At 39.1% G+C, this 27,272-nt stretch overlaps 1 protein-coding gene and 1 long non-coding RNA gene across 2 annotated transcripts; one reads left to right on the plus strand and one right to left on the minus strand.

The window, feature by feature from the left end:
- Positions 1-13,065: 13,065 nt before the first annotated feature.
- Positions 13,066-18,113, plus strand: LOC128625692 (uncharacterized). The gene is made up of 3 exons (XR_008388985.1): positions 13,066-13,277; positions 16,985-17,036; positions 18,013-18,113. It is a non-coding gene; the product is annotated as an uncharacterized LOC128625692 (long non-coding RNA).
- Positions 18,114-23,149: 5,036 nt separating this feature from the next.
- On the minus strand, positions 23,150-26,970 carry nptx1l (neuronal pentraxin 1 like). The gene is made up of 5 exons (XM_053654271.1): positions 26,515-26,970; positions 25,672-25,882; positions 25,066-25,310; positions 24,464-24,643; positions 23,150-23,816 (listed from the first exon to the last, which is right to left on the minus strand). The coding sequence occupies exons 1-5, from the start codon at positions 26,947-26,949 to the stop codon at positions 23,595-23,597; spliced, it is 1,293 nt and encodes a 430-aa protein (XP_053510246.1). The 5' UTR covers positions 26,950-26,970; the 3' UTR covers positions 23,150-23,594.
- Between the last annotated feature and the right edge of the window lie 302 nt (positions 26,971-27,272).

The following is a 27,272-nucleotide window of genomic DNA, read 5'->3' on the forward strand; positions in this document are numbered from 1 at the left end:
TGTAGGTATAATTTTCTTTTTGTGGGTTCCTGCATTTGGTTTATGCCAGATGTAACAGGACACGCTGTCTTCCAAACAGTTCCACTTTCGACTCAAAAATCCACAGAACATTCTCCCAAAAGGTTTGAGGATCATCAAGGTCTGTTTTGGCAATTCAGATGAGGCTTAATGTTCTTCTGGGTTAGCAGTGGTTTTCACCTCGCCACTCTTCATTGGATGCCATTTTTGCCCAGTGTCTTTCTGATAGTGGAGTCATGAACAGTGACCTTTATTGATGCAAGAGAGTAGGTCCTTTGATGTTGTCCTTGGCTCTTTTGTGACTTCCTGGACTGTGACTCTTAAACCAATGAGTCTCTATTGATTACTACCACCCCAAGCTAATTAATTAAACAGCAGAGAAATGTCATCCAGGACAATGTCCATGCATACAGACTAGGGAATTGTCTTATTTGGATATCTGAAGGATAATATAGCATGATCATGTATATTAATTAATTATTATTTATGTCAGGGGCAAAATAAAAACTCTCACAAAAGTTGTACTGATTAGCTAAATGTCACTCTAAATGTACTTTACTAAATGTCAATATTTTAGGTAATAATCTTATATCAGCTAATGTTCTGGGGTCAAATTCCTCTGTTAAATACTTGAACATAAAATGAAATATTTTATATAAAATAAAAATATAGAAATAATTGCTTGATGTAAACACAACTGCCAGTGTAAAGTAAAAATCATCATGGAGCAGTTGAGAGGTGCCACATGTACAGTATAAAAAGCAAACCTAGGATACCTGATTTATGTTGATCATCATCTTTTAATGGCATTGTACTGATGTTATTGGAAATGTATTATCTCCCTTTTGTCTTGCCAGCTTTATATCTGGCTGCATGCTTCTGCCCACATTACAGTGAAAATCTCCTGCTCCTGAGATGTTTTACTAGTCCTGATGAACATCTCTAACTTGCACAACACACCAATGTTGCTCTCTGCATCAAATTAGTACCAAATATGTTTTTTCTTTTTCATAGTTGATTGCTGACTTCATGCCAGTATATGGCATAACTGATCCACAAAATGTGATTTCAGTGTTTTTATATTGTTTCCTCAAACAGTTTACCTGGTATTAGAACACACATGCACAATCCCTAATGCATACACTACAGTGCACAGTTGAAATGTATTGTGAATTTGTCTGTCTGTATGAGAGTGTAGTCTAAACTTATGGATCTGTACTTTATACATTAAATATAATTGTAAGGACAATAACATTCTGTACATAATGTCCATGTCAAAAAGTAAAAGAAGACAGACTAATCTTAGCCTGGAGGCCATGAGCAATCCTATGAAACATTGTTTTGTAAAACCAGTAAAATTGGGTTAAAATGTGACTTCATGTGAAGTTAACAAGGGGCATTAAAGAGGAATCACTGACATTTGATGCTAAACATTAAAACACATCATTCATGGGTTTAGATAACATAGTACAACTGTCTTAGATATGCTTGACAAAATGTTTAGATTTTGTCAAGAATTGTGACTTTTTACCCTCTGTCAGTGATGTATGCTTCTACTAATCCGATACCTGTGGTTTACTTCTGTACATGTTGACCTCATGCTATAGGTCAATTATCCCCTTGCATCAATGGTTTATTAGAATTGACCAACACAGAGCTCTTACCTCATAATAGAGTCTTGACATGTTTGTAACTTGGCACATAGGCCAGCATTGCTCTCATTTTGAAATAGCTGAATTTATGGGGTTTATCTATTGCTATTGGTGCTCTCTGAATACGATGACATTGTCATCATAGCATGGAGTCCTAAAGTTGACCACAAATAATTCCAGAGCAGTACAAACAGTCTGCTTAATTTTCTCCCAATGCCTGACACTGAATGATGATGTATGAGGTTCACATTAATATTATACACTGATATTTCTGGCATTTATTATATTCAGTGGATTATTGTGAACAGTGCTGGTCTTTAGCAGATGGATTACCTTTAAAATAAGGGGAAAGGGAGAAAATTTGTGTTTGGGCATGACTGCAAATAAGATAATTGACAAGACCATGGCGCACATGACGATCCTAGAGAAAAATATGTAATATTTTATGGACAGTACACATTTACCACTTGGCCAGGGTTGCAGTAGGGCCAGAGACAATCCCAGTAACACTGGGCACAAGGCAGGAGAATGCACCCTGAATGGGATGCCAGTCCATCACAGGGCACCATTCACACACACATTGACACACTTATTCACCCCATGGATCATTGAGCATAGCCAATCCACCTAACTGCATGTTTTTGGACAGTGGGAAGAAAAAGGAGAACCCAGGGGAAACACATGCAAAACATAGGGAGAACATATGAAACTCTGCACACACAGTAACCCGAGCTCAGGATTGAACTAGGGAACCTGGAGCTGTGAGGCAGCAATGCCACCCACTGCACCACCATAGTAACTCATTATTGTATTGTGCTGTAATTCAGAGGATAATCTCCCCTGCATACTGCAGACTTTAACCAAAAACTGTTTCTGTAATCATATAACGTTCCCTGCACTCATTGTAGGACTCTTATTAACAATATCCTCAAAGTTTCTTCGTCATCTCAGACAATTTGTCATTGTGCAACAAGCTACCCGTTAAATGCACTATGCAAATAAAGTTTTACAGAATTTTTTTGTATGTTGCTCCATGGTCCTATAACTTAGCTTGATTTTGCAGCAATGCAAAGCATATGGTATCCTTGAGGGGTGTTTTTGGATATTCAAAACATAGAAATTGAAGAAAATGTCCTAGTGACACTAAGACAGTTACTGAAGGCTGCTCAAGCATTCACAGTTTTAAGAGCTATGTGAATGGTTTGGCCTTGTGAAGCAAAAGTTAGACAGTTAATTAGAAATATTTGGTGCCTTCAATTTCTAATGAACATCCATTTAATGTGGTATTAATGAATTTACTTTGACTCTGCAAAGTACTCTGGAAGAAAGATACCAAGAAATGCAAATTAGGCTTCCTGTTAGAGTCAGTAATCAGTAGGGAACAGTTAGCCTTGTCGCATTTGCTGTTAACCAAATTAACAGTGTGTAGGTGGATTGTGTCTTGGGGCCTGTAACTCTGTTTCTGAGATCGAGATTACTGTGATGTGATTTCCTGGCAGACCCCCTGTAATCAGAATCATATTGTTTCATATTGAACAAAGTCATCTATTTTATGTGGTATTAATGGATTTACCTTAAGTCCAGAAAATACTCAGGAAGAAATACAGTCATGTGAAAAAATAAGTACACTCTATGGAAACTGTTTTTATTTATTTATTTATTTATTTATTTTTACATATTTGGAAAAGCAAACATTTGATCATCTTAGTGCATGTTAATAAAGTTAATATACTTGAATAAAACCACAAGGAAAATTAGTTTTTTTCAATCATTTATTCAATAGACATATCAATATATGTTATATTCTTCTGTGGAAAAAGTAAGTACACCCTTGGCCTCAGAAGCTAGTATTGCCTCCTTTAGCAGAAATAACTTCTTGTAGGTGTTTTGTATAATTGTCCACCAGTCTATGACATCACCTTGAATGTACTGCCCTCTTCAAATCTCCCCACAACATTTCAGTGAGATTCAAATCCAGACTTTGACTAGGCCATTCCTTAACCCTCCATTTCATCCTTTTGAGCCATTCCTTGGTGGATCATTATCCTGTTGAAAGTTCCACTTTCGGTTCAACTTAAACTTTTGGACAGATGGCCTCACATTGTCTTCAAGCACTCTTTCATATGATGCATAATTCATAGTTGAATCAATGAATGCAAGCTGTCCAGTCCCTGAAGCAGCGGAGCAAACCCAAACCATAGCATTTCCACCACCGTGCTTCACAGTTGGTATGAGGTGCTTCTTTTGAACAGCTGTCTTTGGTCAGCAACAAACATGTCTGCTGTTACTGTGGTCAAACAAAAGGCCTGGCCTTTGCCTATTTGCTCACTGCAAACTGTGGTCTTGCTCTAATGTTCATTTTAGACAGCAAAGGCTTTTTCCTGGCACACCTCCAATGCAGGTCAAATTTGTGCAATGTCTTTCTGATTGTAGAAGAATGCACTTTAACACCGACAATTGCAAGACTCAAGAACAAAGGGAACACCAAACACTAGAAATGAGAGGGGTATACCTGATTCTAATTTTTGGATTTGAATGTGTGTTACATACTTTTTCCAATTTTTGTTAATTTAAGTTGTAAAAATGAATACAAAAGTTCTATTTTATGTGTCATTTCATAGTGTGTAACACCTTAATAGACACTGTTTCAAGGAGGATGTTTCAAATGTTTGCTTGTCCATATGTGTAAAAAAAACAAAACAAAACAAAACAAAACAAAGGTTTCTAAAGGTGTACTTATTTTTCACATGACTGTATAATAAGAGAAATGCTAATTGGGCTGTGAGAGAAATGAGAAATGTTACTGGCCAAATGATGGTCTGTGTTACTTATGTAACCCTGTTCCCTGAGAAGGGAACAAGACGTTGCATCATGCTTGACGCTTTGGGAACGATCCTTGGCGGAATCGGTGTCTGAATATGTGTGAAAGCACGCTAATCAGATTGGCCTGCCTCAGTCAGGTGACAAAGTAGAAACGCATCACAAAAACTATGTAATACACCCACAAACTACATCATTCAGCTTCTATTTGTTTGAAGGAAGATGCAATTTGCAGTCGTGACAAAGAATGGCCAACGAGATGCAGCGTCTCGTTTCCTTTTCAGGGAACAGGGTTACCCCAGACATTCCCTTTCCAAGCGAACTCTACGTTGCATCATGCTTGACACTTTGGGAACGAGAATACCCACTATGCCATACTGAACAATGTCTGTCAAAAAATGTCTGTGAAGTATATATGCACAAAAACACTTCAAACATAGAATGTCTTGTCTTAAAGAATACCCTCAAGTAATGTCTTAGAGGAAGCCACACCCTCGAGTGTAACCACTTGAGTCTGCTTGAATGCACCCCTGTGGAATCCCAGCACCTCAGTTACTAGTTCTAATGACAATCTTTATACCTCAAAAGAATAGACACATATTAGAGCATACACTTCCATGTGGATAAAGCTCTAGTATTGAAAACATTCTCCCAATGCCCAGGAGTTGGTACCAGAATTATAGCCTACACTGTCTCAACATGGCTATGATGTCTGAAAACCATACTCCTAAAAGCGGAGCTACCAGCAGCAGACTTTACTGGTTTTGACGAACCCCCTGTTCTGAAAACAGAGTTATCAGGAAAGAGGCATGGCCTCAACCAATCCATCCCCCGGGTCTTCAACAATATTCCCCATTTAGATATGAGAAGAGATATTTCCTCAGAAATACCCTGCGTTCATACCAGCCCAAACAGACTCGCCGGAAAGGGGGGGGGGGTGTATGCGAGAGTGTATGACATTTAGATCTTATCATGACAAATCAGTACTCAAACTGAATGTACAATATGATAGAATGTGCGTAAAATACTGAAACCGCACGTATGATGAGCCCAGTTTCAGGAAATGCAATCTAAGCTCAGCTACACTCCAAAAGGCCCAATCAGAAGCCTTGGGCTGGATGACTCCTTAAGATCAACCCCACCCTTTACTTTTAGGACCCCTCAGGTGACCTAAAATACAGCTTCCTGTGGTAGGGACTTTCCCCCTAAATATGAGAAAAATATTTCCTCAGAAATATTATAGATTCAGCCTCAACTGAGGAGAGGGGGGAGAAATGCCAATGTGGGAAAAGTGACTTTAGATAACAGTTTTATCCAGTTTGGACAAAACATCCAGAAACCGCATGTAAGAGAGCACTGTTTAAATAACACCATCTAAGCCAGCTACCTTCCCTCATCCTTTTTGCCCCTTAATGAACATGTGACCAACTAAACAGTAACTACACAGTCAGCTGATAAGTAGTCACACCCCAGTAAGCCAGTGAAACATCTCCTAGCCCCCATACCTCAGTGACAGGGTCTGACTGACGCTGTCCTCACCACGAAGTGAAGCAACACATATTTAGAGCATACACTTACCCCGTGGACAAATTTGAAGCGTTTGTAGAATCCACAGCACTATCCTGGTAGTCACTGGGTCCCACTCCACTACTGGAATCACGATGTGAAAGAGACGCGTAATAGAGCTTACCTCTTCCCCGTGATAATAAATACCCCCTTTTTAATATGAGAAGAAATATTTCCCAACAGACCAACAGACTTGACTGAAGGGAGGTGAATATGGATGTGAGAGTGTGCGATTTTCAGATCTTATTGTGACAAATTAATGCTCAAACTGCATGTGCAAACGATAAACTGTGCATGACACACTGAAACTGCGGTATAATGAGGTATATTCAGGTAACACAGACCCAAACTCGGCTGCATTCCCGCACCCTGGCAGACTCAAGGGAGAGAGAAACTTTTTTCTTTGACGTGAAAGTATCATAGGTTTGTTACCCTGCCCAGATCACTGAACATGGACATAAGAACATGGGACATCATTGAATAGATGATGCCCTACAGAAATACTGGCAGCAAGCACAACCTCAAAGTCCCCGCTACCCCACTTTATCAGCCCCTCTGTACTTCATCCTTCTAGCACTTCGAACAGTCCTCAGATCCATTCTCGTGCCTCTGGAGAATTGGGAGTGCACCTGCCCAGACCCTCTGCCTCTGCGTGGGGGGAAGGCGGGCAGCCACACTAGCTTTCTGTTCCTCCCTATCAGTGCTAGTCCCAGGCTAAGGACTACTCTGATCTTGAAGTGGCGAAGCACAGCCATAGTATGCAAATCCCCACAAGCCTGGCCTGCTGCAGCATAAGCCTTGCCCACTACCTGTGAGGACACACTGCACGGCTTCGTAGGTAAGGCTGGACCCTCTTAGTGTGCTGCTGTGCCCAAATCCCTCTTTCTCATGAAAATAACAAACGCTGTTTATCATATGACTTTGTCCAGGGAAAGCCTGAGCAATTGGCGGTGGTAGTTGTTTCTTCATTATATGGCTTGGAAACGAAAATAAGAGAACATTTGGAGGAATGAGTGGGTGGGGAGAAGTGAGCAACAAGAGATGTCTGTTCTGCAAAGAAAACTGGAGGTCTAATGACTAATGCGGCTTACTTGGAGATGGCACTGATGTCTACCAAAAAGATTGTTATGACCCAGAAAGAAGAAAAACAACTATATTTAGTTTATATACAGTACTGTGCAAAAGTTTTAGGCACCCTATTTTTTTCGTACAAACTTTGTTATAGATTTTTTTTTATGACTTGTACAATATCAAGTCAGTACAACAATCATTTTAGATTCCCAAACATTAGTTTTTTAGTATAAATTTACATGTTACAGAAAAATATTTGTATGTCAGTAAAGAAAGCAGCATATTATGTAAGAGACACTTTTCAGACAATAAACACAATGAAGGCTGCTGGGTTTTGTTGCAAAAATAAGAAGCAAGTGCGCCAGTCAAAGTCTCCAGAAGAACTGATGCTGGTTCTGCAAGATGCTCAATAAAACTTACAGCTCATTTCCTTATAAAACTGCACAAATTGTACCGGAGACTGCTATTTTTATTTGTATTTTTTGTCACCCCAAATATTGACTTTGTTTCATTTACTACCGTTTACTACTCTTTATGGTATTTTTTAAATGTAGAAACATTTAATTTCATTATTTTGAAGGCATCTTTGCTCTACAGCATTTCTTTGCATGTGCCTAAAACTTTTGCACAGTACTGTATGTTTATTTTTTGTTTATGGTCTTCTCCACGCCCAAATTACCTGCCACAAATACAGAGTTCTGCAATTGCAGATGTTTTAAATACCAAAATAACAGAAGCCCTGGAATGATGAGTGAGTCAACATGAGTGTACAGCACACGAAGATGAGGGTGCTTAAAGAGAGCTCAGTCAGTCTAATGTTTGTGTTTGAAATTCCCCCAAGACTGTCTTGCTCCTATTCTCATATGGCAGGAGGAGTGGATTGGTTTGGATTGGATTGAATTGGGTAGTGCTCACATGCTGGCACAGACTGAAGGTAGAATTTCCCCCCACTGGAATGAAATTAGTTATTCATGCAGGTGACATGAAACTTTGAGAGCAAGACTGATGTTCGTGCAGAAAGGTTATATGGAAACATAAGAGTGGACAGAGGAGCAAAAGGGGCCTGTGCGATACATGGAACAATAAGGGTCTTGTGAAGTGGAGTAGCTGTATATGTCACCAATGAGGCTGGGTGTGTCAGAATATTTAGCTGTTGTCGGTGTAAAAGCAAGCAGAAGCCAATTTATCCATCTGGCTTATCCATTTATGAATTTTTCCATTCAGCAGTTGTCAGAGCAAATACTTCAACCGACTTTCAGGCAGGCTTAACTGCTATTTTGCAAATCTTACGTGACACATATCAATCCTAGCATAGTCTATTATGCAGTTCTTTATTTTGTTTTTCTCCAATTAACAAGAGAACAGATTTCTGAGCTGGCAGTATTATTGCTCTATTGAATTAACAAATAAGTTTATTTTTTACAATTTATTTATATCGAAAGTTATACAGTAGTGTAGATTGAAAGGACCCAGTTTAACGCTGACATAACAGCAGTTTTCTCCGGATCGTTTTATTAAAAGGTGGAAGACAAAAAGGAGATCATCAAATAAGCTTTATGGTTGCACTTTTGGGGAAATTTATGCCTGTCTCTAAACCTCCTATGTGCGCTGATGACTGTCTTATATAACACTATTAATGGATACTGCACTGTTGCTATTAGATAAGCCATGTCTGTGTTGGTTTCTTTCCTTTCCATACGGTTGTAATATTTTTCCCATGCTGCATGTTTTCATTGGTCGTAGTTTAGCCCAGAAGGGTTATCCTGACTTATAGATCATTTAAACACAAAGTTCACATGGGTACCGCAAGCATGCATGCTCTCTCTCCCTCACTTTCTTTCACACACACACACACATACACACACACACACACACACACAAATGCATACACCCTCACACACACAGCTTGGATTTTGGATAGCCTGCTGTTTACCTGTAACAATCATGCATTTTTTATGGGCCACCACAGAGACAGGAATATGTGCCACTGTGCTCATTAAGCAGTCTAAACATGCGTGTGGTGACAGAAGGCACAAGGAATTGTGGTCACAACCTGACTGTGCACTCTTCAACATCTGGTATCTATTCTTGCGATCATAGAAAAAGCACAAAAACAAGGCTTAAAATCAAAGCATTGTACAGTTTTGATATAGCACAAATGTAAGCAGGACAGGGTTCCAATAAACATTATTAAGAAGTGTGGTTAAGCATGCTGCTGCAATATCCAATCAAAGTCTAATTATATATATATATATATACACACACACACACACACACACACACACACACACACACACACATATATATATTTGTCAGTTGACAGATTTGTCAGTTCTTGCTGTAAGATGTTACTCCACTCTTCCACCAAAACATTTGTAAATTCTTGATGAGAATTCTCAGAAGTGATCTGACACCCGGAGCTCAAGCTCCAGTATTTATACTGTATTTACACAGTAGATAACCAATATATTTCAGAAAGACTATGATATCAATACCAGTAGGGTTAAAAAAGAACTCATCTACATTACCATTATGTTTTGAAAAAGGCCTTTCCAATTTACCATTAGGTTCTGAAAAAGGGCTTTCCAAGTTACCATTATGTTTTGAAAAAGGGCTTTCCAAGTTACCATTAGGTTCAAAAGTGGAGAGACAAAACAATTTAGAGTGACCTTGGTCTCACTATTATCTCGCAGGGGGGGCAGCTTGACTCAGCTACCCTTATAAATGGCTCCTCATGGTTTTCTCTTAAAATTAAGGCCTTCCTTGCGAGACAAGAATCTTCACCATCTGAATTATGAGTAAGTTACATTTTTCTGTATTTCTAGTTTATAATTTATTTTCATATTTGCTCTATATCTCTATTTTATATATAGTTATACTGCTTGCAAAATGGTTTACTGTACTTCCTACTTCATAATATCATTATATTACCCTTCTACTATCCTACATATCCTACTACTCTTTATTTTTATAAAGAGTATATATAAAGAGTATATATTTTATTATTATAAGATATTACCCTTATAATATCTTAATACTCCTTTTTATTATTCTTATAAAGTTATAATGTTATGTGTGTGTGAGAGAGAGAGACAGAGAGAGTGTGTGTGTGTTTTATGTCTACATGCCCGCCCTTGACTGTACGAGAGTGTGTGTGTGTGTGTGTGTTTGCACTCCTCAGCTCTTATACTTCTTTTTGACTTTTTGACTAATAAACCATAGTGTGTTGCTCTTAAAGTGTGAATCCAATTCGTCAATATCCGCCTAATACCGCTTCTGTGTGTCTAGGTGCCCGTCGTCATTTTTCCTTCTCTCCTTTACTGGAGGGGCTGGATTTGAATCTGACCATTCTTCCCTCTTCTCACCTGTCAGTCCGCCCTACTCTCAGTGGTCTTCTTATTTCACCTTTGCTGACTATCCCATGTCCCCAGGACACACCCCATTTTCTTCCCCCTACCGCTCTCCTCAAGATTATGCACCCACCAGTCCTGTGAATTATCGATAAAATTACATATTACTCATAGTAGGTCTCCCTCATGTTTATTTCATGTCATTTTTATCCACAACAGCACACACAGAGAGGTAGCCATATGAACAAGTACCTCATGCCCACGGTTTAATATGGTGGTGGCTCTTTAATGTTTTGGGGCTGTTTTTCTGCCAGAGGACCTGGACATTTTTTTAGGATACATGGCATCATGGACTCTATCAAATATCAACAGATATTAAATGAAAACCTGACTGCCTCTGCCAGAAAGCTTAAAATGGGCCATGGTTGGATCTTCCAGCAGGACAATGATCCAAAACATACACAAAAATGGTTTACTGACCACAAAATCAAAGTCCTGCCATGACCATCCCAGTCTCCTGACTTGAAACCCATAGAATTGAAGAGGAAAGTCCACTAGCATGGACCTCGAAATTTGAAGGATCTGGAGAGATTCTGTATGGAGGAATGGTCTCAGAGCCCTTGCCATGTATTCTCCAACCTCATCAGGCATTATAGGAGAAGACTCAGAGCTGTTATCTTGGCAAAGGAGGGTAGCACAAGGTATTGACTAAAAGGATGCCAATAATTGTTGCACACCTATAATTAATAAATATATTTTTTCATATAAACCTGTGTTTTGTTTGTTATATAATATATGAACTGTCACACTTTAAGTTTTATTTTTGTAAGCGTATGTAGAGTTACTGGATCTTTCAACAGAGGTCATGAGACAGAAATATGAAGTGAAAATTTGACTGAGAAGGCTGTTCTGATGGCTGTAGTACTGCTGACTGTTGTGAAAATAAATGGGTTATTTTAATAGAGTAATATAAATTTTTAATAGATTGGGTGTAGCTGGATTTCTGTGCAGTTTATGCATGTATAAAATAACACATCAAGACGGATGGGTGCCTGTCATTATGCATCTCATACTGTAGCTGATTTAAATGCTGGTTGAAAAAGAAACTTATGACCAACCAAACAGTGGCCTTTAGTAGCCACAACCAAGTTGTTCATTCTTATTTGTTACAGATATACTGTATGTTCTGTTTAGTTAGTGTTTGGCTAAAGGAGACAATTTGTGTTGAAGTGGGGTGACATAAATAGTGAACATTCTCAAAATTACATTTATTCATTTAGCAGATGCTTTTATCCAAAGCGACTTACAAATGAGGAAATACAAGCAAAGCAATATATCAAGCGGAGAACAATAGAAGTAGTGGTACCATACAAGATTTATAATTGAGTTCTAGAGAAGCAAAGTGTGCAAAGTATAGGTGTAAGAGCCAGAGTAATTTTTAATTTTTTAATTTTTTTAAATAATGTGGGGGTTGGCATTTTAGGGGTTAGTTAAATGCTCACGGAAGAGGTGGGTATTTAGCTGTTTTTTGAAGATAGTGACAGATTCTGCAGTCCAGATTGAGATTGGAAGTTCATTCCACAACTGAGGAACAGTTAGTGTGAAGGTTCTGGAAAGGGACCTTGAGTCACGCTGAGTAGACACTTCTAAGTGTCGGTCGTTAAATGATCGCAGATTGCGTGAGGAAACGTAAGCCTCAAGGAGAGTGTTGAGGTAGGGGGGTGCTGTTCCCGACAAGATCTTGTATGTGAGCATCAAGGCCTTTGATATTTGATACGGGCAGCTACAGGAAGCTAGTGACGGGAGATGAAGAGGGGTGTGTCATGGGTTATTTTGGGCTGATTGAAGTGCTTCTGCATTCTGAATCATCTGAAAGGGTTTGATGGATCTAGCTGGGAGGCCCAAGAGTAGTGCATTGCAGTAGTCCAGTTTTGAGATGACAAGAGCCTGGACTAGTAGCTGTGTAGCCTGTTCAGTGAGATAGGGTCTGATTTTCTTGATGTTATACAGAATGAACCAACAGGACCATGCAGTTGTTGAAATGTGGTCTGTAAAGGTCAAGCTGTCATCAAAAGTCACCCCAAGATTCTGGCTGTACAGTACGTAAGTACAGTAGATAATGCCTAGAAAATATCTTTTTATCTCTGCATGTGCACACAATCTCACTGAATCTGAATTTGAATGTCATACCATCTTTTCAGTGCTCTATTCACATCAGCATAGCACAATAGTTTATGACCAGCAGAAATGCAAAAAAAGAAAAAAAATTCCAACACTGCAGCACATTGGTGTTAACCAGTAAATTACATTTGTGTAGGTGCAAAAATAGACCCCCTGTTGTCTCACTCAGACAAAATTCTAGTTCCTGAGTATTTCATTTATCACAGGCCTGAATATGCAGAAGAACCTGCTGGAGGATTGTGTGTGTCTGCAGCTTGTGCTGGTGTATTTTGAGCAGCCAGGGCTTGTTAGTTGAATGACCACAGTATATGCAGGACTGGATGCTTTATGTAACAGTCAGTAGCACTCACTGGAGTGTGTTTCTGTGGTTTTGAATGTGCTCTGAATTCCTGATACACAAGGTTTATACTCCATGGCTTTGTTATGCAACCTGCCTCTAGCCAGCATTCAGCACATACTCATTATACCCCATCAGCCGGAATTTATTATTCTGGCTTATTTCTTCTCGGGAGAGAAGGAGAGAAGAAACAAGTGAACCAGGCAGAAAAGTGAACTAAAGATGAAGAAATGAGCAAAGAGAAGAAAGGCTGCAGGAAGGAATCAAGAGAAGAATAAATAAGTAAGACACCGTAGAAGAAATAATAGAATGAATGGAAAGATAACTAAGAGAAAAGTAGGAAGCTGAATAGAAGGTGAGTCACAAACAATCACTGAGGAATCTACACTGGGACCAACCTTTATTAGTGGTCTAACACTGGAGGGTAAAACTACTAACCACTTATAAAGAAAGAGACATGTCACATGGTCGGTAATATATTGAATTTATTAAAGATAAGGCAGGGAGCATGCCAGTAGGTGAACCGTTTACACTAAATTACCCCTAGTCTGCAAATCCAGGGTGTATTCCTGCCTCACACCCAGTATAGTGCAGTGTTCCCATTATAGGCTTTGGATTTATCATGACTTTTACCAGGATAAAGTGTTTGCTGAAGATGAATGAATGAATGAATGAATGAATGAACAATAAGACAATTCAACGGAAGAATGACAGAGGAGATCAGCTTATACAGTTTGGTAAATACAAAGAGGAAAATGATTTTGAAGAACTTTGAAAAAAAATGGTTAGCAGTCAAAGGCAAAGAGAAAGCCTAGAGTATGCATATTTTATGATTCTGCAGCCAGCTCTTCATAGTATGGTGATACGAGGAAGATCTAAAAGCAGAATTACTGAGATATCTGCCAAAAATAACTCTAAAAAGAGCTGCAATTTCATCAATATTTATCTCAAAATGGATGCCAGAGATACTTTTCAGTCAGCGTTAGAAGGAGTCTGAGGCATTATTATTTTAGTTTGTTATTACATACAGTTTCCTAGCTTTGTTTCATTTTGGAAAACCTGCTCATTATTATGTACTTTGCTACTGTACTCTAAATGAGGTTTGAATTTGAGCCCTTTTTGGCTTGGCTTGCTCTTCTCTATGCCACAGTTCTTCTTCTTCTTGATATTGCTGTGTGTTAATAAATTAAACTTAACTGACAAGTATTTTTTTTGTCTCAGATGCCATTCATGCTCTCCACATTAATGCTGATATGAAGAAAGTTACAGTATCAAAATTATAGCCTAGATCTTCAATGAAATATTCAGCTTCCTACCAGTAGGTTTCTATAACATGAGTCTTTTGTCTTTCATTTAATTAGTGAGGTATCTAGCAAAACTGCAGCCCATCCCCAGAATCAGGATGGAGTTTCCCCAATATTCAAATCAGAAAACCTGGATATTACTTTGTCATTTCTCTAAGGAAAGTATGTATGTTTACAACAGATCTGTTTGTGGATAGGTTGGCATGGTGTTGAAAGGTGTAGCAGTGAGCCTCACAGCTCCAGGGTCACTAGTTCGATCCTAAGCTTAGGTTAGTTTCTGTGTTGCTTTTTGTGCATGTTCTCCCCATGTCCGTGTGGATTTCCTCTGGGTTTTCCAGATTCATCACACTTCCCAAAATATGCCAGTATGACTATGGTAAATTGCCCCTATGCATGAACGAGTGTGTAAATGTGTGTGTGTGCAGGGTTCTCTGCAATAGATTGACATCCCATTCAGGGTGTCCCTCTCCTGTGCTTAGAGTTCCTTGGATAGGTGCCAGACTCTGAACAAGACAAAAAAAAACTCAGGCTGGGAGTCTCAAATTCACCCACATTTTACATTTCACATTTCACCCAAATTATACCCACAACAAATTTTCCAAATGTGATCCAAATGACTTATGATTGTGGCATTGCTGAAACTGGTGATCTCCTAGGATTTGTATACATGGCAATTTGTAGTTTACACAGAATGGTGCGAAAAACAAACAAAAAAAATTCAGGCGGAGTGGAAACTGCTGATGAGAGAGGTCAGAGGTGAATGGACAGACTGCAGAGAGTTGCAGGATGGCTAGAGTAACTCAAGTAACAACTCGTTGACTTTGACAACTTTTAACTGTTGATTAGTAGTAGCTACAATACTAAATAAAATTTTGGCATTACTTAAGTGCCGATATTGAAATATTGAGAATATTGTCCCTTGTGACAATGATCTTAAAATGTTTTTTTCTTTCTGTCTGCACTCCCTATTCTTGACTAATTGTGAAGTGTAGTCCTACTTTCTGTCACAGCTAACTAAATGCTAACTAGCTAACTACTGAATAACTACTCAGTGACTATGTTTACATGGACAGCAATAATCTAATTATTGACCATATTCTGAATAAGACAATATGGTGATTAAGGTGTTTACATGAGTTGCTTTTAGAATACTCCTTTCATGTTCCCGTTTCACATGTTTTAGAACATAGATCACATGTCATTACGTCCCCACGCCACTCCGTCCGACGGTCCCTCCAGAATTTCACGTATCAACATACAGTTCATCTTCGTTATGGTATCATATACAGTTTTGAGTGTTTCATTTTTAATTTTACAAAAGCTTCAAGTTCAGTTAATTATTTGTCATGCTATACGTGCAAATAGACGACTGCTTGAAGCCGTGGGCTGCATCCGAAACCACATACTTAACTACTGTATAGTAGGGGAAATACATGTATTTCAGCAGCCATGCTCTCTTCTTTGCTGTCAAACGGTTGAGCACTGCCGTGTGTGTACGTGTCCTGTCACAAAATGCGGCACAAACTCCCACATGATGTTAATAGTGTGATTAAGGTGTGTACATGTCTATAATGCACTTAGATAATGAGGCTAAAATTAAGTTACAGCTGCTATCTCAATAGCCCTAGGCTCAATGTGGACTTGACAGCGCTTACTCCTTACAGTATGAAATCACTAAATGGTCTGCACTTATATAGCACCTTTTAACCTTAGTGGTTCTACCAAGCACTTTACACTGTTTCTCATGCACCCATTCACACATACACACACACTCCAATGGCAGCAGAGCTGCCATGCAAGGCGCTACCCTGCCATCAGGAGTCACTTGGGGTTCAGCATTTTTCCTAAGGACACTTCAGCATGTGGAGGGGCCTGGGATCAAACTGCCAACCCTGCAATTAGTGGACAACCCACTCTACCACCTGAGTCGCAGCCGCGCAACAAGAGCTTCATTTTCATACTTACGTTTCCTAGAGGCATTCTTGAAAAATCTATCTAATGACTATCTAATGTAACAAAAATATGTTAGCCTAATAAGGTAAATTATGCAGCCAATGGCTTGACAGTGATATTGTGGTTTATACACCCTAATTAGATAATGTTAGCTACATATTTGCAAATCAGACTGACCTGCACTTGAAGTTACTTTTAAAATGTCTATGATGTGTGAGGGAAATTACTCATTTTTACTTTGTAATATTTTTGTTCTTGTTCTATTTCATTCTCATCAGAGAATAACGCCTAAGAAGGCCAGGTCATGTCACTGAGATCTGTATAGAATGTTTATCTGCTTACAGAGACACAAACATGTTCTTCTGTTCAAGGTTCATCTAAACATCTTCCAAGATCCTAAAACAAAGCCTGTTTGAACTGCCTCAAACTGATTCTTATCGGTACACAGAATTATGTCATGCTCTGTGTTTTATATATATATAAGTGGTTTAGTACAGGGGCTTCAGAGCGCTCTCATTATTCTATCCTGCCTTATTCTATCCTGTATTAACCATCTTTCTGTAATAAACCTTTTTACCTTCAGAGGACGAGTCTGCGAGTGTTGTCTAATTTCCACGACAGATGTTACTGCATTTTGTTCTTTTTCTGAGCCCTTTCCTTCTCTGGGCCACTTCATTTCCATTCTTCACTGTGTCTATTTTGCTTTCTGATTCACTTTGCTTTCATTCACAGAAGCCGGACAAAGAGATGAGGTGAATGATGACCAATAGAGGAAGACTAGCAGGTTCATGATTGTTTTTTAACTAATCACATTTGATGATATGTACAAAACATAATTTCCAGGTAATACAGTATCTGCCAGCCACTTGACTGCATGGCAGGAAAAAGAAATCAGTAGCAAAACAGGCAAGGCCACCAGGATTTCTCCTGAATCTCTCAATGACCATTCTGGGCCTGATTATCTTATATCATGCATATTTAGCATACATGTGGGTTTGGACACATCACACACAATGGATAATGATTTGTACTCAGATCAGTGCAATCAGAAATGGTGCAAAAAGGAAAGTTTCTATTTAAGGAGAATACCCCAAAGAATGCTCTTGCTGTAGTATTGGTGGGGGGAGGAAAGGTCTCACTAGGAAATGGGGAAACCCAATCTCACATAAATACTGTTTGAAATGTTTGAAATGGATTTAGGCTATGTATAGAAGATTGACTGATGGATAGTATTGATTTAAGAGTCCAGTTAATGATGGCTGAAGATAGGTGCCAGGTCTGTTGACACCACTAATGAGTAGATGGATATCATTGAACTGTAAATTGATTTACTATGTATTTTTTTAGTCAAAGTATTTTCAAGGATGGATCTATGTAATGGGATATAGTATGGTTATGGATGTGGTACAACTACTGAAGGAATGATGTGGTTGCATCAGGATTGCTTCACTTTAAGTCTGTTCTTGCATATTTTTCTGCAGGTTCACCACACTCTTCAATTTACAGTAGTATAAGAACCAGGGGCTACACACACTGCTACACAGACTCCCAAGGCTTGTTGACATTTGTTGTAGTTGTTTACCTTGGCTTTGATAGGCTGCCCCTTGAGTTAGAGATGTGTGTGGGACTTTTTAAAATCCCACTCCCACGAACTCTGGAAGAAATTCTGGCCAATCTTGTTAATCCCTGTAGACAATCTTGACCAATGCTGCCTGAATGAATGTAAAAATCACCTGCTCTATCAACTCTTTTGCCCACAGGATCCCAGTCCCTGAGTACATGTCTACCTTGACTTAATGTCTGCAACAAATCTGCTTGTGATGCAAAGTAAGTGTGTGTGTGTGTGTGTGTGTGTGTGTGTGTGTGTGTGTGTGTGTGTGTGTGTGTGTGTATGTGTCCAATGTTGTACTTCCTTATAAACAGCACTGAAAATATAATATTGGCTTTCTTTCACTGCTGTACTGATTATACATAGTTATAGATACAGGCACAGGTATGTGAAATGGATAGAAACCTCTTATTAAAGATTCTGATTAAACAGAAAGGTTGAGTACTGCTGGAGTAAAGTTGTTCCTTTCTGGACATTTCTGACTTTTCGGTGATATCAAAATTAAGTTAGGGATCTTTGTGTAGCCATTGAGATTATTTGAGCCCTATATAAGTAATATTGCTGAAGCATTATATTGCTATTGAATAAGCATAGCTGAAATAATACAGATGCTAACTCTACATGATGCTGATGAACTAGTATATTATTTCCTGCAGGCTAGATGGAACTACAGTCACCTGTAACAGTGTAACCTGTAACCCCAACAGTGGCAGCTTGGCGGTGCTATGGTTTGAACTCTCAACCTTCCAATCAGTAGCACAACATCTTAACCACTGAGTTACCACTGCCCGATGTTTTATCATTCCTAAGCTTGATGTAACGAAAGGAGATCATGATGATCCATGTGCAACTGTTTATTAACAGAAACAATTCAGATTCCAAAAATCTTAGACAAAAACAGTTCCAGGTCATGCACAGGTAAGGCACTGAACAACAATATCCAAACGGTAAGCTGGTGCAAGGTCAAGGTCACAGGCAGAGATCAGTAGACAAATTATCATTATCCAAACTAGGCAATGGTTATCCAAAAGTGATAGATTTAAAATCTAGGCATGGTAATACATAGAAATGGCAAGCCCCAAACTTTCTTCTGCACCTTAGCCCTCCAATTCAACCAGGCAGTGTATTATGTTGTCCCATCACTTGGAGTTGAGTAATGAAGTCAACTAAGATGACCAGGGTCTTTGTGGAATAGGGAGAGGTTCAAGGAGACCTGTGGGTAACTGACAAAAGATGTGTGTCTATGCACAGATTACACAAGTCTACAAATTGCTCAATGACTTCAGCCATGTATGGAAAACCGATTGGTTTGATTAATGCCAGCGTGTCTGGAAATAAGGGAAGTGCTGTGTCTAGTGCATAATGTTTTCTCTCATGGCCTCTGGTACTTCTAGTACCTTCTCTGGTGGGCATTCAGACGGAATGGGTTCCCGTTTTGGGCCCTCCTGAGATCCTGCATGATGTTCCAGATGACAAGAGATGACGTCTGAGTTTGGGCATGTTCATGAATATGGGTTGGGGCATCTGATTTGTGTTCTTGGAGCCAGGTCTATAGGTAAAGGTGAAACTTAAATCAGTAAAGAAAAATGTGCCCACCTAACTTCTTGTTGGATTGAGGTATTTTGCAGACTTGACATACTCAAGGTTTTGGTGATTGATCAAAATGAGAAAAGGGTGCTCCAGCAAGTGCCTCCATTCCTCCAAGGTGGTCTAACATTTCTGAGTTACCAACATCATAATTTCTTTCTGCACAGTTTAATTCACATGAATATAAGACACAATGATACAACTTGGCTGGATTACCTTACTGTTGTGAGAGGACTGCTCCAACTCCAGCTGTGACTACAAAATCAATTTATACTACAAAATGGGAATGAGGGATATGGATGACAAAAATGGAGGAACTAGTAAATGTTTCTTTGAGGGTCTGGAATGCTTGAGAGGTCAGAGGGGCCATGACGGAGCTGAAGGCACAGAAGAAGCAGCAATAGAGATTAGTGAATCAGAGAAACCATTGTAACTCCTTGCTGGTACTAGGCTGGGACCAGACAGTAACAGCTTCCACTTTTGTCTCAATTTTTACCCTATTCTGATCTATGATGTTACCTACAAACTTGAAAGATGGCTAGTGAAACTTGCATTTTTCCATTTTAACAAATAGTTTGTTTTCCAAGAACTTTTTGAGAACCTGCTGCACATGCTGAATATGTTCATTCTCTGATGAAGAAAAGATCAATATTCTGTCTCGATTTGTATATTTAGTCAAAATATTCTCTTGGAATTTAATTAACAAAAGCTTGAAAACGTAAGGAGCATTAATGAGCCCATTTAGCTTTGTAAGAAATTCATAATGGCCAGAGGTGGTGACAAAGCCTTTTTTTCCATTCACCACAATCTTTGATACAGAGTAGGTTGTATGCATTTCAAATATATAATTTGGTTAAAAAAAATCCTTCTTCCTCTTATCTGTTCAGGGGCAGAAGTGACAAGAGGCAGTGGGTAATGGTACTTGACCATGACACCATTGAGGCCTCAATAATCAAAACAAGGTCATAGCCCACAATCTTTATTTCCACAAAGAAGAACTCTGACACTGTAGGGGATGTGGATGGCCTAATATAACCTTGGTTTATGCCTTTTGGAATGTACTCTTCCCTGGCCACAGTGCTCCAAGAACAAGTGGATCCCAGAGATCAAGGGAGAGTCCCTGTGTGTAGAGCACTGGTGTGCATGTGGAGGAGAATTGTGTATAGAGTGATCTTTCCCCTGTTATCCATGAAGTTGCCAGCAGCTCCTGAGTCAATTAGGTTTAATATAAAATAGTTAGCATGTGAGCATCGGAATAAATTTACAGGTTGTAGGATTCTTTTGTTCTCTATCATAGGAGTTATGACTTTTCTTTGCTGTGACTGTTGATGATTTTCCGGCCTTAAGGTGCAGATGGCTCTGGTTTGTCCTTTATTTACATAGTATAGACACACTGTGCTTTATTTACAGCACTCAATTTCTTCCTCAGTCAGGCTAGCATGAGCTACTTCCAAGGGCTCTTGGTGATGACAGGTACATTGGTATGAGGCAGAAAATGTGGCTTGGCTCGAGGCCTTTGGGCTTGGATGAACTGGAAGAGTGAAAGGGCATCATCTTGACATGCTATCTCTACTTGTATTACTTTGTACTACTTCGTTGAGGCAGAAAACCATTTTTAGTCCTGTCTCTTGCCATTCACTTTTGGCTACAAGTGTGTGAAAATTGAGGGCATAATAAGTGGCAGACTGTTTACCTCAAGTGATATCAAGAGTCTCCCTCTGGTGTCCTTGCCTGATTCAAGGTGATCTAATACCTCTCTCTTGAACTTGTTGTTTGATGCAGCATTGTGTGATTGAAAGTTGCAGTGGCCTATTTTAGCATGGGGACCTGGCAAATCTTATCAGCTTCCCTCGAGAAAGCAGAACGTGCACTAGCAACCATAATGGCACAGTGCATGATAAAACCCTTACATTTTTCCAATGAACCATTGTATTTGTCAATTTTTAGAAAGACCAGATTAATTATACAAGTTATAATTTGAACCAGTTTGAGATGATTGGTGCTTTGTGACGGCATTCTCATGCTGGCATAGGGCAGTGGTGGCTCAGTGGTTAAAGGCTCTGGGTTACTGATCAGAAGGTCAGGAGTTCAAGCCTCAGCACTGCCAATCTGCTTGGGCAGCTTGGACAAGGTCCTTAAGCTTGAACTGTATAAATGAGATAAATGTAAGTTTGCCAAATGCCGTTAATGTAATGAATTAGCCATTATAACATGGGTAAATTGTGGCCATGAAGAGATGCACATGTTCAGCAACAATACTCAGATAGGCTGTGGCCTTAAAACTATTTGACTATAAGTTTTTAACTATTTGGCAATAAGATGCCAAATGTATGCCATAAATATTCCCCACACCATTTAATCACCATATAACCAGCCTGTACCGCTGACACAAGGCAGAATATGTCTATGGACACATGCAGTTGACACCAAATTCTGACCCTACCAACTATATGTTACATCAGAAATCGAGATTAAAACAAGGTGATGTATTTCCAATCTTTAACTGTCTGTTAAAGATTGTTTCATTGAGCCTTCATTGTCCACTGAAGGCTCATATTCCTGTTCTTGGCTGATAGGACTGGAACTGATGTGTGGTCTTCTGATGTTGTAGCCCTTCTGCCTCAAGGCTCAATGTGTATTCTGAGATGCTTTTCTGCTCACCACATTCTCCTCTGACCTTTCTCATCAGTGCCTGCAGAACTGCCACTCACAGGATGTTTTTTTTTCCTTCTCAATATTCTGTGTAAAGTCTAGAAATTGTTATGCATGAAAATCCCAGGAGATCAGAAGTACTCAAACCAACAAACATACTATGGTCAAAGTCACTGAGATCACATTTTCCCCCATTCTGGTATTTGATATGAAAATTAACTGAAGCTCTTGATCTATATTTGCATGAATTTATGCATTGCACTGGTGCCATATGATTGGCTGATTAAATAATTGCCTGAATAAGAAAGTGTGTAGGTATTCCGTGAGTGTATTTCCACCACTGACTGTAAAAGTAAGAAAATAGAAAATATATATGCATATTTAAAAGAAACTACTAAACCCACTAGTATATTACAAAGCATGCACAAAGGAGTCATAAATAAACTCTATAATTTTAGTTATCACAATTTTATTACAAACATTAGACTTTTTTCATATTTCAGTGCTGCCATGCTTTTAGCATAGAACAATACAGTATAAAATCTGAACCCAAAAAGAGAATAGGAAAAGCAGATTTGATTGTTGATGCTGCTGTAGTATTTAAGACTATCATGCTGTTTACCTGTAAAGAACATTCCTTACGAAACAGAAACACCTGTCAAACACAATATGGGTCATGTGCTTTTAGACAAATTGCTTCAAATGTGCAATGACTGCCAACTGTAGTGTTATGACAATAATCAATATAGCTTTCAGAATTAATAATTACACAAGGAAATAAACACACATCTACAAGTACTTGCAAATATTAAGTAATGCAAATATTAAATAATGACCTTTAAGATTTTAACAGCCCAAAGGCACACAGGTTTGTAAAATGTTGGCAACTCCAAGGCTTTTCACGCACATGCACACACACCCGCAGACACACACAACATGAAAACAAAACTCACAAGGAAAAAAATGTGATTTCACTTTTGTTCTTGATGAATGTTTACATTCTTTTTTTTAGACCCCCCCCCCCCCCTTTACTGTTCACAGTGAAAATGCCAGTGCTATTCTTGTATGGGAAAAGTAGGTAATATGACATCACAAATTTAATGCAAGTGTACCTGACTTTGTGCACTAATGATAAATCATATGTTCAGATGCCTTTGCCGTTGTGTGTCAAGTAGGCTAACTGTTCAATATGGCATCATTTGCCCAGCAGCAGATCAGAAAAAATGTGGGTAATAATGCAGTGTTGTCAGAATAGAAACTTTGAATACAAACCATTTCAATCTTCTCTTCGGTTTCAAAATCCAAAATAGATGTGGGTAAGTATTTCTTTTCACAAACCAAAAAAAAATTCTCAAGTGTTCACAAGAATTCTCAAACACTTACAAAAAATCCAGATGATATTTGTTTTGTTGCCATGGTCATCTCCATAGCTTTTAAATTATATCTGATGATGAACTGGATGGTTTCTTGTTAGCTTTATAATTCCCATATAGTTCAGTTCAGTTGACGGCAAGCTTCAAAGGTCCATTTGGATACTCCACCATAGATCTCAATGCTGGTCTCCAGCCAGGAGAAGACATTACCCACTTGTGCTTTACTGCTGCATGTTGCCAGATTATAAATCTCTCCTACAGTCAGCTTGCGGTCCCAGATGTTAAAATTTGCCATGTCGCCCACAAATGCCTGAGTAGCATCAAACCCTCCACCAAGAGTGTCCTGTTAAAAAAAAATAGAATGTGCAGTGGGTTGATCATAAAAAGTTTATTATTCCTTATTAAAGTAGTAAGGAATAATGGTCATTCCTTATTAAAATTAATAAAACACTGTTTTTTCTAATAAAAGGCAGTATCTCAACCTAAGCAGTTGTCAACTTGTGGATCGTGGTCTGGATGTTTTCCCAGCAAAGAATTTGAGGACCAAACTGAGTATTGAATACTATATATATATATATATATATATATATATATATATATATATATATATATAGATAGATAGATAGATAGATAGATAGATAGATATAATATGAATAAACAGGTAGATCAGTGACTGTAGTTTTCTAAACATGAACCAGTGTGGTTTCTGTAGCAGATCCTCTGTTATTAAGGCAGGACATGAGTCCAGAGATTAGTTACAGGGCTAGAGATATTAGGTCAGAATGGGAATGGTTTTCAGAGACCAGTGAACAAGTGTAATGTTTTGCAATATTGAAAAATGATTAGACACACAAAAATATTTTCTGCAACTGATGTAACTTTGTAAATTTGATGTGATATCTAAATTTATTTGCAGCTTTAATACTACTAACACTTACAATCTCAAATCTTTCCTTAATGCAAGGAGAAAGTTAAAGAAAAGTCTCATACCTGTTCTTGTCCTAATATGAGCATGCCTTGGGGTTTAATTGGATGATATGGTGCCAGATTCTCCCCGCTCCCTCTCAGGACGCCATCTTGGAAAGCATCCCACACTCCATCACGTGTTGTCCACGTAACACAAATGTGATGCCATTTTCCATCATTAATGAGAAAAGGCAGCTTTGCAACCTAAATCAAAGGAAAGGTCTTTACTCCTTTGTATCTTTAATATATAGCATTAACATTATTAATATATAGAATCTATATTAATAAGGAAACAGTAAAGGAACACATGCCTCATGATGTCTTAGAAATATTGAATGACAAATCTGTGACATGATTCTTTTTTGTTCAGTTCTTAATAGACTTAACATGTATTTGACCACTACAACACTGGCAATCTGACAATGCAAGTGCAGTTCTCAGTTATACTGAACCAGATTTTGAATACAAAATGTATTTAATCATAATACAGAAATCCACCAGAATTGTTGTAGACAAATTTCAATAATGATCAATATCAAGTTCTCAAGTTAACATAAAAACCATGCTTAATACTTGAATGACAAATATATTATAGCAATCCAAGACAATGCCCATAAAATGTGTACCTTGTCATTAACAAGAATCTCCATTGGGTTGTTTCCCCACTCAATAAGAACTAACTCATTGGCCTGACCAGGGACAGCATATGAGAATGGCGTTCCCACTCCAGGCGACGCATTTGATTTAAGCCACATACACACGGTGAAGGCATACATCTCTGGCAGACTCTTTTTCACTTTAGCATACATGTAATTGGTCCTCAGGGGAAACGTCAACTGGAATTTGTCCAGTGGTCTGGCTTCCTTTTGACCTGTGGGTTTAAAAAAAAAAAAAAATCTTTATTAAACATTTATATTCCCCTGTATATACTGCAATGAAACAGAAATCTGATTTGTGAAACCCTCCACTGAAGTATAAAGGTAGACTCAGATATGCAAAGCAATGCAGCTCCTCATCACCCCCCTCCTCCCTCCTTCCTCCTCTCATCTCTCCTCATCACTGACATCCCCTGCGACATTCCCGACTCAGCGACATACCACTGGTTTCTTATATTAGTATTGTTTGCTTATGATGCAACCATAAATGGGAGGAAAACGCATCGATCCTACAGTTGAACATATAATCTGGTTTAAGTGATAACCCGATTCCCTTAAACAGATATGCGCGTTCACCTTTCTCCAGGTCGCTGAGGCGCTGGTGCAGAGATGTAAGCGTAGCCTCGACTTGCCCGCGCTGCGCGCTCTCGTTGCGCGCGGCCGGTCTGCCCTCCTCCTCCACGGCGTTAACGCGGGCCAGCACCTGGCGCTCTAGGTCGTCGATTTTGCTCTGCAGCAGATCCTTTAGACTGTTTGCCGGAGCCGAACCGTTACTTCGGCTGAATTGCTACGGAGGACAAAATACGTCAGAGAAAAAAAAAAAAAAAAAAAAAAAAAAATATATATATATATATATATATATATATATAGAGAGAGAGAGAGAGAGAGAGAGAGAGAGAGAGAGAGAGAGAGAGAGACCTATTCAGATTTCTATAGCCTACAAAATCCGACTCGGATTTGATCTGGGCCGAAGAGAACTGCCAAAGCAGGATTAAGTTCTTTAAGGGTTTTTCTGCTGCATACAGAATATAGTGCGATTTGGGGCAGACTGCAGAATTTAGCTATAATTAGACAGATTTGTGCATAAAATGGAGGGGTTTTTTTTTGTTTTTGTTTTTTAAACTCTTCTGAATTCACTAAAGTTTGCAGAGTCTATGGCACTGGTTAAAAGAGCCACAGATGCCCAGTAACCTACTGCAGCAAAACTAATAAATAATTCTACGTGAAGTAATAAACAAGTCTAAAATATTCCAAACAAGTCCTGTATAGCCTACTACTATGATGTGATGTATTCTTTGTTCCAATAACGCACTAAATAAGATGCACTAAGATACATTTTTCCGCACTACAAAATTACACTGCAGTAAATTAACCTCGTCGGAGTTATTTCTCAAGAAATTTCAGAACGTCTTCTCATACCTCCAGGTTTTCTAATCTTTGCTTTAGATTCTGCAAAGTCTGCGAGAGTTGCGCGAGTGTCTCACTAGGACCCCTGGACACATCCCCCATGGTGTTTTTGGAGCCCGACTCCTTCCGTCTCCCTCCTCCTCCAGCCTCGGGAGCGCTCTGGCTCTCGCAGCGCGTGAGCTTAGCCGTGAGCTCTCTGATGGTCTCCTTCTGGTTTACGATGGTTTCCTTCTGCTGAAGCACCGTCTCCCTGAGCTGCATGACCGTGGCTCTAAGCTCCTCTCCGTGCACGCTGTTCTGCAGCGTGGCCGTACAAATGTCCACGTCTTTGGGCACGGATGTGCAGATAAACTGCGTCGGACCGAAATCTTGGGCAAAGACATTAGCCAATAAGCAATAAAGTGCGAAAAGTTTCCAGTGGATTCCTCTAGCTCGGGCCTCCTCCATGTTATGAGTGTATATAGCGTTTTCTAGTGTGCCGGCTGATTTAAGCACCGTGGAGCTGTTCACTGTGTGTAATCCGATTTGGGGCGCGCGCCGCATTTATATAGCGCATGGTCTGCGGCGGACAGGTTTGCTTGCGTCATGAACGGGGAGGAAGCCATTGACCAATCAGTGTCGAGCTCGTCCATCCACTTTCAGGTGGAAAGCGTCATTACAGTAGGGGAAAACAGTTATTATCATCAACAAGTTCAGTGTCATTCGGTTTCATACCAATGAACTCATATGAATGCTAAGAAATAAAAGTACAAAAGTGTACTTTTCTATGC

This window comes from Ictalurus furcatus, chromosome 2, assembly GCF_023375685.1.
Source record: "Ictalurus furcatus strain D&B chromosome 2, Billie_1.0, whole genome shotgun sequence".
Classification (NCBI taxonomy): Eukaryota; Metazoa; Chordata; class Actinopteri; order Siluriformes; family Ictaluridae; genus Ictalurus; species Ictalurus furcatus.